This window comes from Corvus moneduloides, chromosome 5, assembly GCF_009650955.1.
Source record: "Corvus moneduloides isolate bCorMon1 chromosome 5, bCorMon1.pri, whole genome shotgun sequence".
Classification (NCBI taxonomy): Eukaryota; Metazoa; Chordata; class Aves; order Passeriformes; family Corvidae; genus Corvus; species Corvus moneduloides.
The window spans coordinates 58,523,920-58,542,429 of record NC_045480.1 but is presented as its reverse complement, the minus strand read 5'-3'; the positions used below and the strand labels follow the sequence as shown (position 1 = coordinate 58,542,429).

Here is an 18,510-nt window from a genome sequence, read left to right as displayed (position 1 = left end):
GGGGCGGCGCGCGCGCACTGCGGCTCCTCCGCCCTGCGCTGCGGCGGCGGCGGCTCCTGGCGGGATCAGGTGGGAAAGGTGGGTGCTGAGGCTCTACCGGGGGCATGAGGGAAAGAGGAGGAGGAAGAAGAAAAAGAAGAAGAAGAAGGTCCAGCTCGGGCAGGAGCTCGGCTGGCTGGGGCAGCACGTTCGCGCTGGGTCCGGGGGCTGCCCAGCCTGGTCCCTCCCGCGGAGCCTGCGGGGTCTCGCATCGCCCCCGCGGCCGGAGAGCGGAGCCCTGCCTGGGGATCCGGCGAGGCCGGTGTGTGCCGTGAGTAGGTGCTTGCTGCTGCTTTATTTCCGATACTGAAGCGGTTTGTAGGCCTGGGGGACATGGCCGCAATATAGTGTTGTAAACCTGGTTAATTTTAATTATATTTATTTATAATTGTTATAATTAATATTAATTGAAAACCCCACAAACAAGTCGTGGGGGGATGGCTACCAGTTGGTTTTTCAAAGCGGCTTCATCCTCTGCTTGCTCTGGGTTTTCACGACAGCTTCCACCTAACATTTACCCTTTACACTCCTTGTAAAGATGTGCTCGCCTCCTTTAAGGAACAGCTTGTAGCCTTACCAGGTACCTTTGGGAGTCTGGGCTTTCACAAAAATATATTTTGAAAGAAGTATATGTTTAGGTTGATTAGGAATACATGTAGAAAATTGCTTGTATAATTATCTTAATTATCTTTGTTTTCAGTAAAATATATTTGTGACAACGAAAGATTAGTAATTTTTGCTAATAGGCTGAAAGCAATGCACTGGAGGCAGGGTAAAAATAATAAGTTTATTAAAGTTGTATTGAGAGAATAATCTGAGGGATCAAATGTACAGGTGAGCTAATTGAAATAGGGTGCTGCTGAATGCTTACTATCATTATTAAATATTAGTTAAACATTAGTAATTTGAATGTTTAATGTTTAATCTTCTATCTGAGTAAAAAATAGGAAGCATAGTGAGAGTCTGGTTTTCAGATATATCTTGAGATCTCTAAAGGCCTTAGACCAGCAAGGGTCCAGCCAAAGAAAATGAGAGCAGGGACAAGAACTTGTGAGGTAAAATGAGTAGTGCAGTTAAGAAAATCAGGGAATCTGAGGTATGAAATTCGCTTCTGTTAAGAATGGGAAAAACAGTCTTATGGATGTTGCGAAAATGCTGAGGTAGTCAGTGGAGCCTTTGTTCAGTTTTCCTGGAAAGGCTGTGGTCAGATATTTGCTAAAATGGAATAAAATTACATTACTGGAATGCAATTAGAGTAATACTTCTTAAAAAAAAAAAAAAAGAGAAAAGCCAGATGAGCTCTGATCCCCTGAAGGATTCTGAGGAGGTGGTTTGGGAAGGGAATCTGTCAGTAAGTAGAGAACAATTAAAATCAGTGTGTGCACAGGAGATACTCTAGTGTGGTTTGTTAAGAGTAGTCTAGATCAAGCTTTTTTTTACAGTAGTCAATGCACTTAATAAGGAAGGAACATGAGGAGTCTTTCTTGAGTTTTACGGGATTTCTGCCATTGTTCAAGCTACTGAAGTGTGCTCTAAAAATAATTCTTTTAAAAGATCTTTTTTTAAGAGCTTTTGAGGCTGACTTTTAAATAACTCACTTTTAGACGGGTGTCATGAAACATGCTCCTGGAGAGTTCAGTTTTGAGTGTATTTTCACTACTTCCTGTAATGTTGAACACAAAACTGGAAGGATTGCAAGCACTGTACAACTAAGGGTTCAAATTAAAAACCATCTTGGGAAGATTTGTAGCAGGTTGGAAATCAGTGTAACTTTGCTCGGTTAACAAGAACTGAGGGAGGAAGAGAACACAGGAATAAAAAAATCAAAGGCCTGATTAGTGGAAAGAGTGTCAGTGAACAGAAACAGTATCCCAAAAAATACTGGATATTTGTACTGCATTTGAGCACTGTAGTGTATAGTAAAACAGCTATTAATTGAGAATTATTTTCTTTCACCTAACCAGATGTTGCTTTGTCACGTTAACTAGTGTGAGTAAAAATAAAGACAAGGGAAGTGATTACTCTGCTGAAAAAGGGCCTTAGCTGAAATGGTCTGGTTATAAACAATAGTACTAGATACCTAGAATCTGCAAGAATATTTGGTTTATAAAACCTTGTGAGGGGAGCTTGAAAGGCATAGACATTCTAGAAAGGAAGAAACTAAGAGCAAATTTGATGAGTGCCCTCGCATCAATAAAAGGGTTGCTATGTAAAAGCCAGTGATTAACAAGTCTTTGAGTCCTCTGTAGAGCAAGAGATGCTTGTTTTTAGGTGATACTTGATTTGGATGCTAAAGCATTTAGCTTTTAGGCTGATGAAACCTGAAGCTGGCTGTCCACAGATCTCTTGCTGGAGAAGTAAATGTCTGGACAGACATCTCTTGGACACAGTCTGGTCTCTCAAAGGCCTTTACAGGTGTGTGTTTAAACAGTTCTATGCATACAGGGTGGTGGAATTAGAAGCTTTAACAGGGGAAAACTGCTTTGGAATCTGCAATTTTCTTTGAGCCTGGATTTTTATGGAGCTTTAGTAGGAAAGGCCCATGAGGTATCATTCAGTGTCTCCTCTTGGGTGTGTTGTGTGCTTACAGAAGGGTTTGCTTGCAGGTGTGCACCTTTTAAAGGTGTCTTCTGCTGGTACACTGAGAACAACCTAGCTGGTTTGGTTGGGAAAGGCAGGCTGTCCAACCATTTAAATCCATTTCACTCTGTTCACAAACTGTACTTGCTAAAACATCTTCAGTTGGCTGTTACTTCACAGGGATGGGATGTTTTTCAGAAAAGAGCAAACTTCTCTGAGGAAGATGAGGGATAAAGAGTTCAAGGAGAGGGGGAAAAAGCCGCTGCTTTGTCTTGATCAAAGGATGTGCAAACCACAGAGTGGAAAATGGCAAAATGAAAGTGTGGCTTTGATCATGTCATTAAGACATTCATATAGTCATGCTGTTAATATGGAAACAGCAGGCTGTTAATGATCTTTTGGAATAACTGGATTGGAAAATAAGAGATGTTTCCAGCCAATGCTTCTAAAGATACAGTGTGTCTTTCCATTTTTCAGCACATGTCAAGGAGAAGGGCTTCTAGAAAAATTAGTTGTTTTTACACAGCCTGAAAAAGGAAAGAAAAATTTTATTAGGTGGCTGAAATTCCTTTCAAGCTAAGTATTTGTGCCTCATTTAAAATAAGGTACTTTTACTTCTGCTAGTAAAACGTCCAGAAGTGTTACTTGAGTGAGCTGGCCTGTTGTTGCACTGTTTTTCCTTAATACTTCTATCAGCTTTCAGGTTTTAAAGTTCTGAGAGTATTTCAGAGCTTCAGCAAAGCTACCCAGAATGTGTTGTTCTTGAGCAAGAGTTCTGTCATAAAAGTCTGATTCAGTTAGTTCAACCATTGAAAATTTTCGGTCTTTCTCGTCACTAGCACACAATATGTGGCTGATTTATTTGCCAGCAGTGGCTTGGAGTTGAAATTTTGGGGTTTGAGTAGCTTTGCCTGTTAGATAGAAAGAAACAAGCTCAGTTTAAAACAGTAGGAAACTTAAATGGGGTTTCTTGCTGTATGTTTCAGACCCCCAAAATGTAATGCCTCAAACTTTTGAGAGCCAGTGCAATGCAAGTCTTGCATTATTAAGTTATTTAGAGCTTTGCTGTGTGTGCTGAAGCTTATAAGAAATCTCAACATCATTGTCTTAAGGGATTCTGCATACCTTAGAAATTCCAGTAATTTTTGCTAAAAGCATGTGTAATCAACTTTGTGATGTAATCTGAGTGAAAAATGTAATTCCTCTGATTTACCTTTGGTGGGTTTTGAGGGGTTGATTGCATACTCCTTGCATCTTAAGGGTGAGATTTGGAGTTTTTCATTCATTTTCTCTTGAAGTCAAAAGAATGTCAAGACTTGTTGGTGATAATATTCAAGAGTTGTTTTTTATGATGTTTTTGAGATGTGATCGCTTGAATTACAAGTGAACAATTTAGCTTTACTTCGTGAGGTTGAATTTTCTATGTCTATTTTTAGAGGTCGGAAGAACAGCATTTCTGGTGTCTATATAAATCTGAGAATTAAAGTGAATGCTACTCAACCTCTCTTAGTTCATTGTCACAAAAGTAAAAAAAACTGCACAGAGTTTGGACTAGCCATTTGAGCTTTAAAATTCACAAGTCCAGGAAAGTAGTCTCCCCAATGCTTAATAAACATACTTTGAATTTTGGTGCAGCATGGGGGTTGGACTAGGTGATTTTTGAAGGTCCCTTCCACCAGTCCAAACCATTCTCTGAAAAATGTTTGTCTTTTCAAGTAGCTGTGAAGTAGATATTCTGTAATTTTTTTCCAAGGTTTTTTTATTTAGATGGCATTAGGATTAATATATTTGTCAATATATATGTGATATCTGTAGGATTTGCTGTGTAGTGTCCAACTTCTCTTCTGAGAGGACGGTGTTTTGTCTGCAGCCTTTTGTTTTGTGGCGCTCACTGTTGTCAGTATTTAGATTTTTCTACATGTGCAATTATTTCTTCATGTTTTCTTTATGGTAGTTAGGACTGCAGTCTTGTACATGAGAAAGCAGGTAAAATACCTGTGTCAAGTCTTATGTTTGCAAAATTAAAAAAAAAATAGCCAAGGGACAGTAGAAAGTGTTTGGTGCACTACAGAATGCAGATTTCCTGTGTCCCACAAAGAATTTTTAGCTGCAGAGTCTTTGGTACATAGAAAATGTTGTCTCTGCCTTGTGTCAGTCCTGTAGTGGGTAAGACCTGGATCCTGGGGGTACCAGCCTAACTCAATCCCTTATTTGCTGTCTGGGAGAGGCACTGGAAGACTTTCTCCAAGATTAGCAGAGCATGACATGATGTCATGCATGTAAGCAAAGGATGAGAGGTCAGCTCTAATTCCCTGACTCTTTAGTGCTCTAGGTTTAATTTTAAGCTTTAATGTAGTTATTTTCATGGAACTTATGTTTCTTTGGAATTTTTTTTTTTTAGTATTTTAAACTACTTCCTAGGAAATAGTAATGTGCTCTGTACTATACAAAACCCAACTTAATGAAGTTGTCGTATATGTGGTCATAATCTGGGTGTTGAGACTGACTGTGATTACTTGAACAATGCAAGTCACAAGTTAATGATTCCAGATGAAGTTGTGAAGTTAAGGATGTGGTCCATGAATAAATGTGGCTATAACCAATTGCTACAAATTATACAATTTGTTTAAACTCCCATTTCCTATTTTAGGGAGAAGTATCTCTTGCTCTAGTTTCTGAATTTGCAGGTTAAGAGAACTTTTAAGTGTGACTGCTGGAGAGAATGAAGTTGTATTGCTAGCCTTTAAACCAACATTTCTAATTTCTTAAAAACCAAACAGAACTGTAAAAACCAAATTCTGAAACCCTAACTCTGTGTGCATAAATTAGAATGATACAAATAAAATATGTCTTTAGAATGTTCCAAGTGTAAGTTGAATTATTAAGGACACAAAATTTACATGTATGTGGAACCTCTTAGATCTATTACATATATATATGCTATATATTTATACTTATTGCTTTATATATATATATAAATAAAAGGTTCTACAGGCATGCAAAAATGTATGCTTATGTGTGTATATGTATAAACCACATATTCGGTGGGCTATTATAATAAGTGTGAGGCCAAAGAATTAAACTGTCTGTGTGAACAAACAAAATCCTTTAATTTTCCCATCAAGCTAAAAATATGTCAACTAACTCACTTCTTTTCTCTCACTAGAAATGACTGCCCCAAACAAGACCCCACCTGGTGCTGATCCAAAGCAGTTAGAGAGGACTGGTACTGTTAGAGAAATAGGCTCACAAGCAGTTTGGTCTCTTTCATCCTGTAAGCCAGGTAAAATCACAACAACGATGTAAAAAGTTGCATTTATGTTTTGGGAGGAAGACATCCACAGCAGTAAAACTGCTGTAGTGTAGGCTGTAGTCACTACAAATAATTTTGGCCTTCTCTGTATGTGATACAGTGTGAAAGTTATAACTGTATCAGAAATCCTACTATGAGGAGCTATCTCATGTGAACTAAACAGAACTCTTGCCTATTTTATATTAATTTTTTTCTTTTTTCCTTGCACAGTGAACAAACTAAACCATGTGAGCAGAATCACAGCTGGCACTCTGTAATTTGTTTCTATGCTTTGGCATTTTGTCTGGCTCTCTTCCATTTTTAACTAAGGATGACCACGCAGCTGGGTGACCTGCGTGTTCTGCCTAAACTTTGTGTGGGCTTAGCCATTACAGGGTTGCCCTAAAACCCTGCAAGTAAAATGAACCCATGGTCCTGAGGTGTAGTCAGTGATACCTGCTCAAAATATCTGAAAATCTGTATTCTTTCCCTTTGGGGTGGTTGAGTTGCTATTTCAGAAATATCTGTTGGGAATTGATCTGCTATCTTGCTGCAGCCTAGGGTCGATGATCCCTTTGTCACAATATCATGCCCAGGCTAAATGGCTTTGGTCTGATATCCTGGGACATTGTAGAAAAATACCATATGGTTTTGTTGCTTAAAGAGGCTGAAGGAAATTTTTTATTGCAGATTAAACTTCAACTGCTGTATTAGAACTGCAACTAGCATGGACAATCAATAAAAGGATGTGCGTAGTAAAAGGACGGATAATGGGGCAGTGGCAAATACAGATTTAGAGTTGTTTCTTTAAATGGGATGGCATTAACTTTTAGGACTACTGTTTTTGCCACCTGCTGCTTGTTCTAGCTAGTAACTTGAAAAAAAAATTCAGGAGACTACTTGAAAAGGAAATGTCACATTTGGCTAAGATTTTATAATAAATGAATAGTCTCTGCTAATGATTTTTCTTTAGTTCAGCAGTTAAGTTACAGAATAGGTGGAAAAGTCTAAATGTTAATTGTTCTGGCAATCAATATGAATTACTACTTAACCACTTGAAATTCCAGGACATGTTGACATAGTTTCACACCCCACAGACCTCAACAGTATTGAGCTTTTGCAGACTCCGCTATTTCAGTTTTGTGTTAGAAAAGCATAGGTGCAGCTTGGATATCTAGAAATATTTCCTAATATGTTTTAACTTGGGGGACATTAATTTGTAACGGTTGAAGAAAAGCTACATTTGCATCACAGAAATGGCATACTCAAGATTATCACATTTTCTTTTTCTTAGGGTTTGGAGTGGATCAGTTACGAGATGATAATCTAGAAACTTACTGGCAGTCAGATGGATCACAGCCTCATTTGGTGAACATCCAATTTAGGTATTAAAATATACTCCCTATGGGTTAGGGTGCTTTGTGTAACTTTATATTGATTACTGTTCACCAAGGTAGGAATTCTGGAAGTGCAAGAACTGCTGGGTTAGTTCTGTTACCCAACTGGTAGCAAGTCAGATAGCATTTATAAAAATGAGATTTTCAAATGTTATGATCATTATAACTGCCTAAACAAGCAACAAAAAGGAATGCTTAATGGTATGTCAGTTGTGACAGCATCACATTTACTCATGTAAAGTGACTTATGTCCTGATTTTGTGTCTTTGAGTGTCATTTGGAGAGTAGATGACTGCTGTTAATGTAGTCCTGTATAACCTGACAGCTGAGTTCGAGAAAACTTTTTTTTATTCTGTCCTGTGTAGGATGCTTTCAGTACTTTTTCTTTAACCAAACTTGAGATGAGATGTTTGTCACCTTTTTTTGCTTACTTTCTTGAGAAGGCCTTGGTCTAATAAGAGAGCCCATATTTGAAAAGCTAAACTTAAGCTTTGTTACGTGCATACAGGTGCTTATTTGGCATCTGTTTCTTGGTATACTGGCATTTCTGAAGGCAGGCAAAGGAGAATGGTGAAAATCAACTGTGTGCATAATGTAATGTGGAAAATCACCTAGTTCTTTAACAGCAAGTTTCTTATGAATCACTAGGCACACTTATATTCATTTTCATTTAAATCCTTAGTTATTGCAAGCTAGCAACAAATTCATCCTGAATATTTTTCTTTATGATGCTTACATAGCTTGTTTTGCTTCTTGGCAGAAGAAAAACAACAGTGAAGACCTTATGTATTTATGCAGACTACAAATCTGATGAAAGTTACACTCCAAGCAAAATCTCTGTCAGAGTAGGAAATAATTTTCATAATCTCCAGGAAATCCGGGTAGGTTAATGACGCTTTGCTTTCTGTTTTAAGGCAGTTCTCTTTTGTTAGGACATCTGATGTAATCAAGTGGTTTTTGGAGGTAAAATGTGGCATTGTGCTTGAAGGGGGAAGATGGCTGGGTTTATTTGATGTTTGCTTTTAGTTTTTGTCTTGTAAATTTAGTAGACTGGTTTCTGGTTTTTTTTTTTAATCAGGCTCTTTTACCAAATATTATTATAATTGAATATGTTCATAAATTAAGTTTTACTTTTGAGTATAGTTTTTAATCTTTTTAATACTGGACAGTCACTGAGATGTAAAAATTTTGGATGGGATGCAGTTTTTTAACAATATGAAGCAAAATCCAATTTTTGTTTCTGCAGATATGCTTAAGACTTTGAATGAGACAGAGTTGGAGTGTTTTGTTAGTGTTATTATTTATAAAATAATAAAATCCAGTATTTTTTTATGGTGGTGCTTCTAGCCAGAACTCTAATAAGATTTGAATTGCTTTAATTGCTTAGTTTTGCTTACCTTTTGGTAAATGGTAAAAGCAGATTTGAAATTATCGATGATCTTGGTAGAAGTCCATCTTGGAAACTAATCAGGTTACTCATAAGCAGGTATTTTGCTCATTCTGAGTCAGGGTAGCCTCATGTTTCAAATTCCTCTTCTCTGGAGCTCAGCAGTTACTGGCTGGTATTTTGGAAATGTTTAACTTACTAGCCTTATATGGCAGGTATTACAATAACAGAAGGATTGGGATGATGAGAAAAGGGTGGTGCTAAATGGTGGCTTGAATTTTTACTTCTGGGATTTTTACTGTTTTCGCTTTGGTTTTCAGTCCCAACAATTCAAAGTCCCAATAGTAAGTTGCAAGTAGAAGGTTGTAGATGGTGTGGGAGTAAAAAAAGTGTAGTAGAGATGTCTGTTAGCATTATGTTTCTGTCTACATCCTTTTAATGATTTGTGATGTTCTCTCAGCATATATGTTTTGACTTACACTTTTATCCTAAATTTTAAATTGAAGGGTCTTAACGTGTTCTATTTTTCTTTAATTAATTAAATATTCTTTTGGAAGAAATTAGTCACCACATTATTTTGACTTTCATCAGCTGCAAATTCTGCCTTTCAATCTTCCTAATTGTATCATAGCAATTTGGGAATTGCACAGTATATGAAGAATGGCAGCTGGATCTTTTCCCTGCTAGGCTGCGGGTCAGTTTCCCGAGTGTCCACTAGATGTCATTGTTGTCCTTAATGATCAGTTTGATTTTTGCACTTTTATTTGCCCTTTCAGTAACTGAGTGATTATTATCCTTTTTGTAATCATGCTTAGTACAGCACTATACATAAAGCTGCCTAAGTTTCTCATACACTGGTAGACTCCCACTCTCGAGGGTATGTGTGTTATTAACATATTAAAGATCTGTAAAGCAATTAAATGTATAAAAAGTGTATTAGTTTTCTCCAGTGTCTCAGGCAGTATTTCTTTAGCTCTTTTCTTGTTAAACACGGGATTCTATGCATAAATTTATGTAGTTAAAAATGGTACTTCTAAATGAAACAAGTTACTAGGTTTTTTTTATGGTATGTGAGTGTGACTATAATATGATGCATGACAGTAATTCTTATGCATACCACATGCTCATGTGCCTTTTTTACTTCCAAATTTAGGAGAAAATACGGTCACACTTCTTGTTAGTGAGATACAATACTTGGATGCTGTAAAATGCTTGTGACTGTCATCACCATGATGTTACATGTTGCTATCAATTTTCATATTTCCTAAACTGCATGATACTGTTACATTTTCCTTCAGTCCTGAAACTGTCTCCTTTCTTCAGCTTCTCTGACACATGGGGAGGTTATTAAAGCAGTGTGAACTGTTATGAGCTCTTTACAGAAATCTGCTTAATTATACAATGATTCCATTGGCTTCAGTACTGATTAACTGGGTGGAAAATCAGGCTAAAGCATTTTATATTTTTCCATGGATGCTTGCCCAACTCATAGTGTCTAATGAATGTGTTTTCTTTTCTAATGGTCTAATTTTCAACACAATGCAATATGCTGTTAGGCTAAATTTTGTCACAAATATAAGATTAGTATTAGTCTGTATTCTAGTATGTAGGCGTATCTTTTTTGGAACCTAAGATGAAATTATTTTCTGAATAATTCTTCCCCCTCATTTGTACTCCATTGTAAGGGATTGTGATGGGAACAGCCGTCGCAATCTGGCAGGACCGTTCCCTTGTTTGCTGCAGTTAAGGTGTGTGCAGTCAGCCTTCTCCTATGACTTAAGTGCCTTTGTATCACAGCTGCCAGGCTTGGAGAGCAAATGTTTTCTCATTTCCAGTCATAGAGTTTTCCCACATGGTGGTACAAACAGTCTGGATGGACAAGATAGTCTGTAGAGGCGTTTTTGGAACAGTGTCCAGACTCCTCAGGATTTAAGTTATTACACTTTTTCATTATATGAAAATAACCCACTGCAAAGGGTATGAGTGAAGTACTGTCTGTGAGAGATCTCTGCTCTCTTCAAGTGATGCTCACCTGCTTATTACATTTGTACTTCTCTGAGACATTTAGATCTTCAGCAGTTCATCTTGCTATGAGAATATTAAGTGTTTTGATGCTAAGTGCACATAGTATTTCAGGGTATAGTCTCTATCCATATATAATATATATATACACACACCTCGTAGTTGCAGGGGTTTCTGCTGTCAGCCTATCATGTAGACTCAGGTGAAAGCCCTGTAATCTTAATACACCTTTGATGGCAACAGTGAGAAGTCTTTGTTTTAGGTTTTTGTTGGGATTTTTTGTTTGTTTGCTTTTCCTTTGGATTGCTGTCTGGTTTGTTTTCAGTTTGTTTTCTGTCCCTCTTGGCCTTGCCTGGTGTTTTGTAACCAGGTGCAAGCACAGCAGCCTCCCTGATGGTGTGGGGTTGTGACTGAGCACCACGGACAGGGCTCCTTCTTCACTGAAGAGATTCTGCAGTAGAGGGACGAATTACCAACTGGAGGAATGCCCAAGCTGGGGAGCTTTTCCAAGAGATAGTTAAGGAAGAGTGACCCTACTGTAATGCCTTTACTCCTGCAGTGTCCAGTGACTGTAGTGAAGATGTTTTCTGGAATCCAGCAGCGAGCAATCTTCACCTATTTCCTGTATGTGGAGTAAACTTAGATACTGAGGAGTGAGGACATGCTAGCTTGTCATAAGGCTGTTGCAAGGTATTCAATCAAGGAAATCAAATCTCTAAGGTGCATTTTTAAACTGCTTGCCACTGAAGGTGGAGTACTGAGTTGTTATTCCTTTAGATTCCTGACTAGGCTTCAGGTACTTCGGTTAGAAAGCATTCCTCTGTATTCTTTCTTCCATTCAAGAAAAGAGACATTTCTGACCACTAATTATTCCTTGGGTTTAGAATGTCAATTAAAAATAGTCTGGTTTCTGCAAACTACTCTTGATGCTAAGAAAAGACTGAGTAAACTTTAGTTTTATAGAATTTCAATCTGTAGTCTTTCCTGTCTGTCTCTAAGATGCTCCACAGACACAATCATCACACAAGTTGTTAGTTTTGATTGTTATCTTCCTCTTAATGCTGGCTGAGTATGGATTTGTTTCATCAGGATGCACACAGGACCTGTTCCTTACATCTAAAATGCACTGGTATTGGAAATCTGCAAAGCAGGGGAGTAGAATGCTCCACTGGTATTGGTTAGTTATCAAGCCTTGTGATTGATGTCAAAGGTAGGAATCAAATTTTGGAAGCAGGGTTATTTCCATTTGATGCAGTTGGTACTCCATACGTACTTCCACCTTCCAGCAGCGGATATTTTGTGAATCCCCAACTGGGGTGTTTACATGAACTCATCTTTACAAAAAGAAGGCAAATTAAATGACATAACATCACCGTTCCCTGCCAATATCATCATCACTGTAGGTGATATGACCTTTTCATCATTCATATGCTTATGGAAATAACTAATGTATTAGTTATTTCAATGCTTCAAACTGTGGAAATTATGAACAGGATTACAATTTTCCTGCCCTTTTATACTCTGGAATGGTAATACATTAGAGCAGAGCTTACTGTGCAGTCATGAGAAATGCAGTTATTGAAATAGCCTGTTACGCATATGAGGTATATACAAATAGGGAGGTCCACATTAGAGCTAGTAGAACAGTGGAAGATTATTTTGGCCTACACACTATAAAATTGTTAAGCATTTTTATCTTACCTTGCTATGAAATGGTATATTAAGAGAAGTAAGCATCTCTTTTGTAGAGGAAAACTAAATGTGGTTTTTGTGCTGTGGTATGTGTTACATGTAAAAAATATTTTTTCTTTTGTTTCTGAGCAGTCAGAAACAAATCTATGAAGGAATCTTTTCTTGCCACAGAAGGGCTCAATTAGGGAAGGGTACCTTAAAGAGGCCCTGTATTTTTAATACTGTCAGTTTGACTTGACTTTCTGAAGCAGAGGAAAAGCCATGTGAAACAATATGGCAACAGCTTCTGTGGAGGGCAGCAAGTTGATGAAGTACAGAGCTTTCCTCGAGGGAACTCAAGTACAGAGAGCCTAGGAACTGATTGAAGCACTGAGTGTTACATATGTGTGAAAGCCTCTCCTGCAGTTATAACCTTCTTCATGATGGTTCTTTTAAGTTCCACCGTGGAAAAGAAATTGGAAAATCACCACCCTCACAGTAAAGAACTTCTTAGTAAGATCTAATCTAAACTTCAGCTTAAAACTGTTCCTCCTTGTCCTATCACTACGTGTCCTTGTAAAATGTCTCTTTCTTATAGGCTCCCTTAGGTACTGGAAGGCCACAGTTAGGTCACACTGCCACCTTCTCTTCCTGTAGCCAGTATTTTATTACATTGTTTCATCTCTTTTCTGTGCATGAAGTTCTAGTAGGCGGGTTTGAAGAGATTTCCCCAAAATCTTTGTTAAATATTTTACTTATGTAAAAGTCTTTCTGGTACCAGTGGCTTAAAAATTCAAATTTTTCAAACTATATGTTATCAATGCAGTTAAACTGTCCTCCAGCATGATGGGGTAATCTTTCATTGGCTTTAATGCAGCATTCCCTACTGTATTCTAATTACAATACTGTAAACACATTCCAGTCCTTTCTCTGCTGGGCCATGAGCAGGTTGCACACAGCGCTCTGTGTGTGAGGGCAAGAGAGTCAGATGTTTGAACTTTTTATATTAGTATTTTTTTTAAAAAGCAGGGATAGACTTGTGGCCTTACAGCAGATATAGAATGCTATAGAGCATATTAGGTGAGCATAATCTCTGGCACTCTTTTGAAGTTTGTAGGATAATACTACTGTTGTAGAGTAGTAATCATATAATAGTTGTGATAGTTATCTTATACTACTGTTATAGAATAGTAATCATCTTGTAGGAGAGTGAAGTGGTTTGTTTGTAGTCTATGCAGGTTATCTCTGCTATTGAACCAGTATCCCAAGTCAAAGTTTATACCTGACTGAAACTTGCAATTGTGTTGTTCATTTTGGTACCAGATTATAGCTGCTTGACATTTTTTGTTCAAGTGAATTAGTTCTGTGTAGGATTGCCTGGCTTGAACTGGTATCATTTACTTAAAAGCTCCCCAGAAAAAGCACCATACACACTTAAGTATAAAGTTCCTTCCCATTAAGAACAGTCCTTAAAACCTATTGTTCCAATTTGTTCATCAGTTTGTTATACTGAGTCAGCTTTTCTCGGTGACACTTTTCAGAAAAGTATGGTTTTAGTGGTGCTTTAATATTGATTAGGTAGATGTTAGAGATTAAATATACTGTGTACACTTCTGTGTTGTTCACCAAGTTTATTGCTTTATGGAGTACATTTTTCATTATTGATTATCTCTGTGATTGTCTACTGTACTACAGACTTCCCAGATTGTTTCAGTAGGCTTTTCAATCTTTCTAGTACCTCTAGAATACCCAAAGCAGTTGAAGGGAGCTGTGAAAAACTGCTGGTTTTCCTTGATAGTTTCTTACCTTCTCTATATCTCTGAAAGATTTATTCAGGGAAGACTTCAGTAATGAAGATCAGTGTACCAATAGACTAACCCCCTTAGCATTCCTAATTAGTAAAAATGAAGAATCTCTTCTTCACAAGAAGATACTGTTATGAAGGGAGTACATGTATGGTGAAGGGAGCACACGTATGTCTTAATAAAAGTTCTGTGAGAGTAGGGTTTGTCACTTTTCTCCTCTGCAGATGTTGCCAGTGGCATGGCCATGCTGCTCATATACGAAAATTCTAGCTAGAGCTGTTGAATAGTCTTGGGTTTTTGTCCTGATTTTATTTTTAACTCTACCAACTCCTGCACCTGATTTGCACAGACACACACACGCACATACACATATTGTGCTTTTGGCTTTTGTGAAAGCATTTTATGTAGCCTTCAGCCCTTAGAGCTACATACAGCTTGGTTTCTTTTAAACCATGGCTTTTTCTTTCTAATGCCTGGATAGAGCAGAGATGCTGATCTGTCTTCCTTTGATAGCATTACCAAATTTTTGGAGCTCTTAGAGAGATCAAATGTCTGTGTTCTTTAGCTCCTAGGAATTGGTCCAAATATGTATATTGATGTACAGTAGATCATATCGATCTAAAACAGTAGCCCCCATGCCCTTCGCTCCCTGAAATTTCCAAGTTGTAATCAAACTTATGTGCTATCAGGCTGAGGGAAGAAAAGCATGTTTTTCTTTTACATGCTCAAAATGTAGTGAAAATCCCTGTGGACAGTCGTGTTTACAAGGGTAACTGTCTGCATTCAATTGTGGGTTATAAAAGTGCTTGCTTGAATAAATACACAGAGCTATCAGACAGAACAACCAATAGTTCGCGGGACTAATTGACCTTGTCAGTAGAATAGAAACACTTGCAAATAAAATTCCCTTTGCCAGCAAAGCTGCAACTGAAAACCCCTGAAGAAACTTTGTATATCCTCTAACTATCTTGGAATGCAATGATTCAGGCAGCAGACATGTGCAGTGGGAGGGGGCAGGAGGGGGGAATCATTAACCAAGAAAGTTGTACGTACCAGCAGTTTTCAGTGGGCTCTTTTTGCAGCATGAGGCTGTATGCATTCCTCAAATCATTAAGTTGTTCACTTTACATATTCAGAGTTATGTTTTCTACCAGTTGTTACTACTTTTACCATCCCTTGGGTCCCCTTGTATGATTTGTTTTGCTGGTCTGCTTTTATTATAATGTAGCCTTTTCAGAAAAGGCGAAGGTGTTTGGCTGGTAACCACAGCATGTTGTAATGAGGGTGGAGTGTGTTTGTCATTCTGCAGCAATGGTTGACTTTCATGAATGCCAGTGTCTATAACCACACAGGCTGTGGCAGTTTATCTTTTTGAATACATTCGGATTGCATAACAGTGGAAAAGAACCACAGTAAATATCAGAATATCTGGTCTTCCAATCAAAAGAACGATGGAACCATTTTTTTTACTTTACCCAGTGATGAGTCATGTATCTTCCCATTAAAAAAAGGAAAATATTTCACTCCAGAAATAAGTCTTCACAAGTGAATTAGTCATATATCAGACATTTCCTTTTAAAAGTTTGGATAATGTCACACAGGTGGAAGTAGTATTTAAAAAAAAAGGAACAGTGAAAGGCACAACAGGCTTCACTGTGTACTATAAAAACATGATTTTATTTTGGTTAGAAAACAAAACAGGAAAAATGGCATTTGGAAAATAAAGTCTGAAAAATGGTCTAGTTAGCTGCTAAATAAACTTCAGAGATGAAGGTTTAAAAAAACCCCACCAAGATCTGTAAAAGGAGGAGGGGGGAATAGTGTATTTCACCTTAAGTAAGGGACAATGTGTAATAAGGGATTTTGTGGTTTTACAGCTCGGTGCATGTGTTTGAAAGCTGTTCTCTCAGCAACGTGGGTGGCAGGTTATGCTACCATATAATGTATTGTAGTTGGCTCTCCACACTTGTCAGGGTTAGCGTTCAACCATTCGGAAAATTTTCCCATTGTTCTATCATGTGAACCAAGGCTAGTGTTGAATTCCCAATAACCTTCTGCAGGAAAAAGAGGTTTAATTAGAAAGTTTGAAATTTGATTACTTCTGTTATTGTCTTAATGCACTTCTCTTTAATTTAGGTGTTTATCTGCAAATGCAATCAATTTTTGCTCAGAAAGATGAAAAGCAAACTTAACTCTGTACTGCAGTTGCTTCCACACTTTAAAAAGAAAACTTGTATACTCAATTCTGTCTTTCTTCAGCATTAACACTCTATTTCCATCTTAAACATGTTTGCTTTAGATGGATCATAGCTTTTGGCAGCTACTGCATTTTTAGCAAATAATACTGTTTCTAGTAAGAGTTGCAAAAAAAAAAAAACTTTGTGTGAGGTCCTTGTAAACTGAACCTTGGGAACGTTATGTTATTTCTGTATTTTCCCTTCTTTTGTGCTTCTTCTCTATTTGTGTCATGGTTATAAATTACATCGTTTGAACTAGAGAATTAAAAACATTTCATTTTGTGATTCCTGTAATTTAAAAAAAGAGAATGTTTGTTTTATGTGTATTTTTTTTTCTTTTTACCTGTTATTTCAGTAGCTGGCACACAGAGAAATAAGCAATTATATTGAAATTCCATTGTGCCAGCACCTCCAGGGCATAATCCAAAAAAAACCAGAAAAATCGCCTGCTGGGTTGTATGCAGTAAGCTTGTGTGAACATCAGTGTCTGCTGTTCACACATAATTTTTTACTGGAAGTTCCTGTTGGAATAAAGGTTCTGTGTTTGGGGAGTGTACTGGGATACTTGTTGGTCAATGGTTTTTCAAAGTTTGTAGGGATTTCTAGTTACAGTTTACCAGTGTAGGCTCACTAGATACTTCTTGCAGATAATCATTAATGTTTCAGAAGTAAGAGAAGCAAGCAGGGATTTGGCAACATAAAAACTGTAACAAGAAAGATCTTGGTGCTTGCTTTTCTCTTCATTTAAGCATTCTCTTGAAGACTGAACATGGGAGTGAGGAATAAGGTGGGTGGATGGAGGGGGAGGTGACAGCATGACAGAAGACACATACTTAGCTTCTCTACTTCGATATTTAACCCCTTCCCTTCCTTCCCTCTCCTTTTTTAATGCAAGTGTGGTGTCTAGCTGACATTTTAAAACATACGAATGCCTCCAGCATTACAGCTTATAGTGGGTGCCAGTGTGATGCTCACCCAGAACATCTTCATGGTGCTCAGTCAGGCGAACCCCCTCAGCTGATCGGAGTTCATTTGAACTGTGGTTTATGAAACGTGATCCTGTTCACTTGCAAACTGGAGCATGTAGCAACATCTATTTTATCTCTTGTGTTTGATCTCTCTGCACTTGGACAGAAGGATGGAGACCCTGGTAGGCAAACTGTTTAGTGCATTTTTTTACTTGGGTGTTTGAAGGGGTTCCTGGTCACATAAGGCTTCAAGGTTTGAACTAGGGAAAATGAATATCTTTGTCTTTGTTGGCTGGCTGTATCATTTATTGGCTTTTGGGGAAGTGGATTCTGGACACCTGACTTCACAGTTATTTAGCAGAGCAAGGAGGTAGGTACCATGGAAGAAACTGTCTGGAACAAGGGACACTTCTTTGATCTCAAGAAGGCGGCATGTTAGGAAGGAGATCTTGGAAAAGTGCAGCAGACCTGTATTTGGAAGGGAAATTCTATTATTCTGTAGTAAAGGGCCCTGCATAGTGCATGGAAATTGTTAAATAAAGGGTTATTTCTCTATCCCATTTTTCTTCTTCTACCCTACTACATTCTACAGTCATGCTCTTTCCCATTCTGTAAGTTCTGAAGGCTTGAGTAATCCAAAATTATCTCCTCTGGTTTTGGATTCCAAATGTGAAAACATCATGGGAGTCACACCACCATCTTTTGCTTGAAGGATGTTAAAGACTTGTGTCAAAACTGACAGTAAGATGCTGCTCACTCACTCCTGCTTTCCTCTTTCTAGAGAGGTTGCTCACCTTTGGGAAGCTTCTTGCCTTTAAGCTACTTTTTTCTACACTGTGAAATGGATTGGGAGGATAAAGTCAGTGAATTATAAACAATCATCTTTGATTTACCTGATTGCCTTCACAGACTTAATTGTGGAGAGTAACTAGAGGGAGCACTAGATATTTTCAGACATTAAGAAGTGCCAAATACATGCAGCAAGGTCAAGTCCAAGATTTGATTCTGATCCCTCTGGGTGCTGCTGCTAGCATAGTATCAAAATCCTCCAAAAGTAAAGCCAGCAGTCAACATTTAATTTGGTTTAAGCATAAGAAAAGATATGAAAGGAA

General features: G+C 37.8%; 1 protein-coding gene across 7 annotated transcripts in view; it reads left to right on the top strand.

Annotated features, from left to right (window-relative positions):
• The window catches only part of ANAPC10 (anaphase promoting complex subunit 10), a 34,032-nt gene that overhangs the window by 1,308 nt on the left and 14,214 nt on the right, over positions 1-18,510 (top strand). For 2 of the 7 annotated variants that reach the window (XM_032110198.1, XM_032110195.1), the window contains exons 2-4: positions 5,786-5,902; positions 7,206-7,296; positions 8,069-8,189. In XM_032110198.1, the coding sequence (XP_031966089.1) occupies positions 5,788-5,902; positions 7,206-7,296; positions 8,069-8,189 (327 nt within the window). In that variant the 5' untranslated portion in view covers positions 5,786-5,787. The other 5 variants (XM_032110192.1, XM_032110197.1, XM_032110196.1 and 2 more) reach the window with 5 other exon arrangements.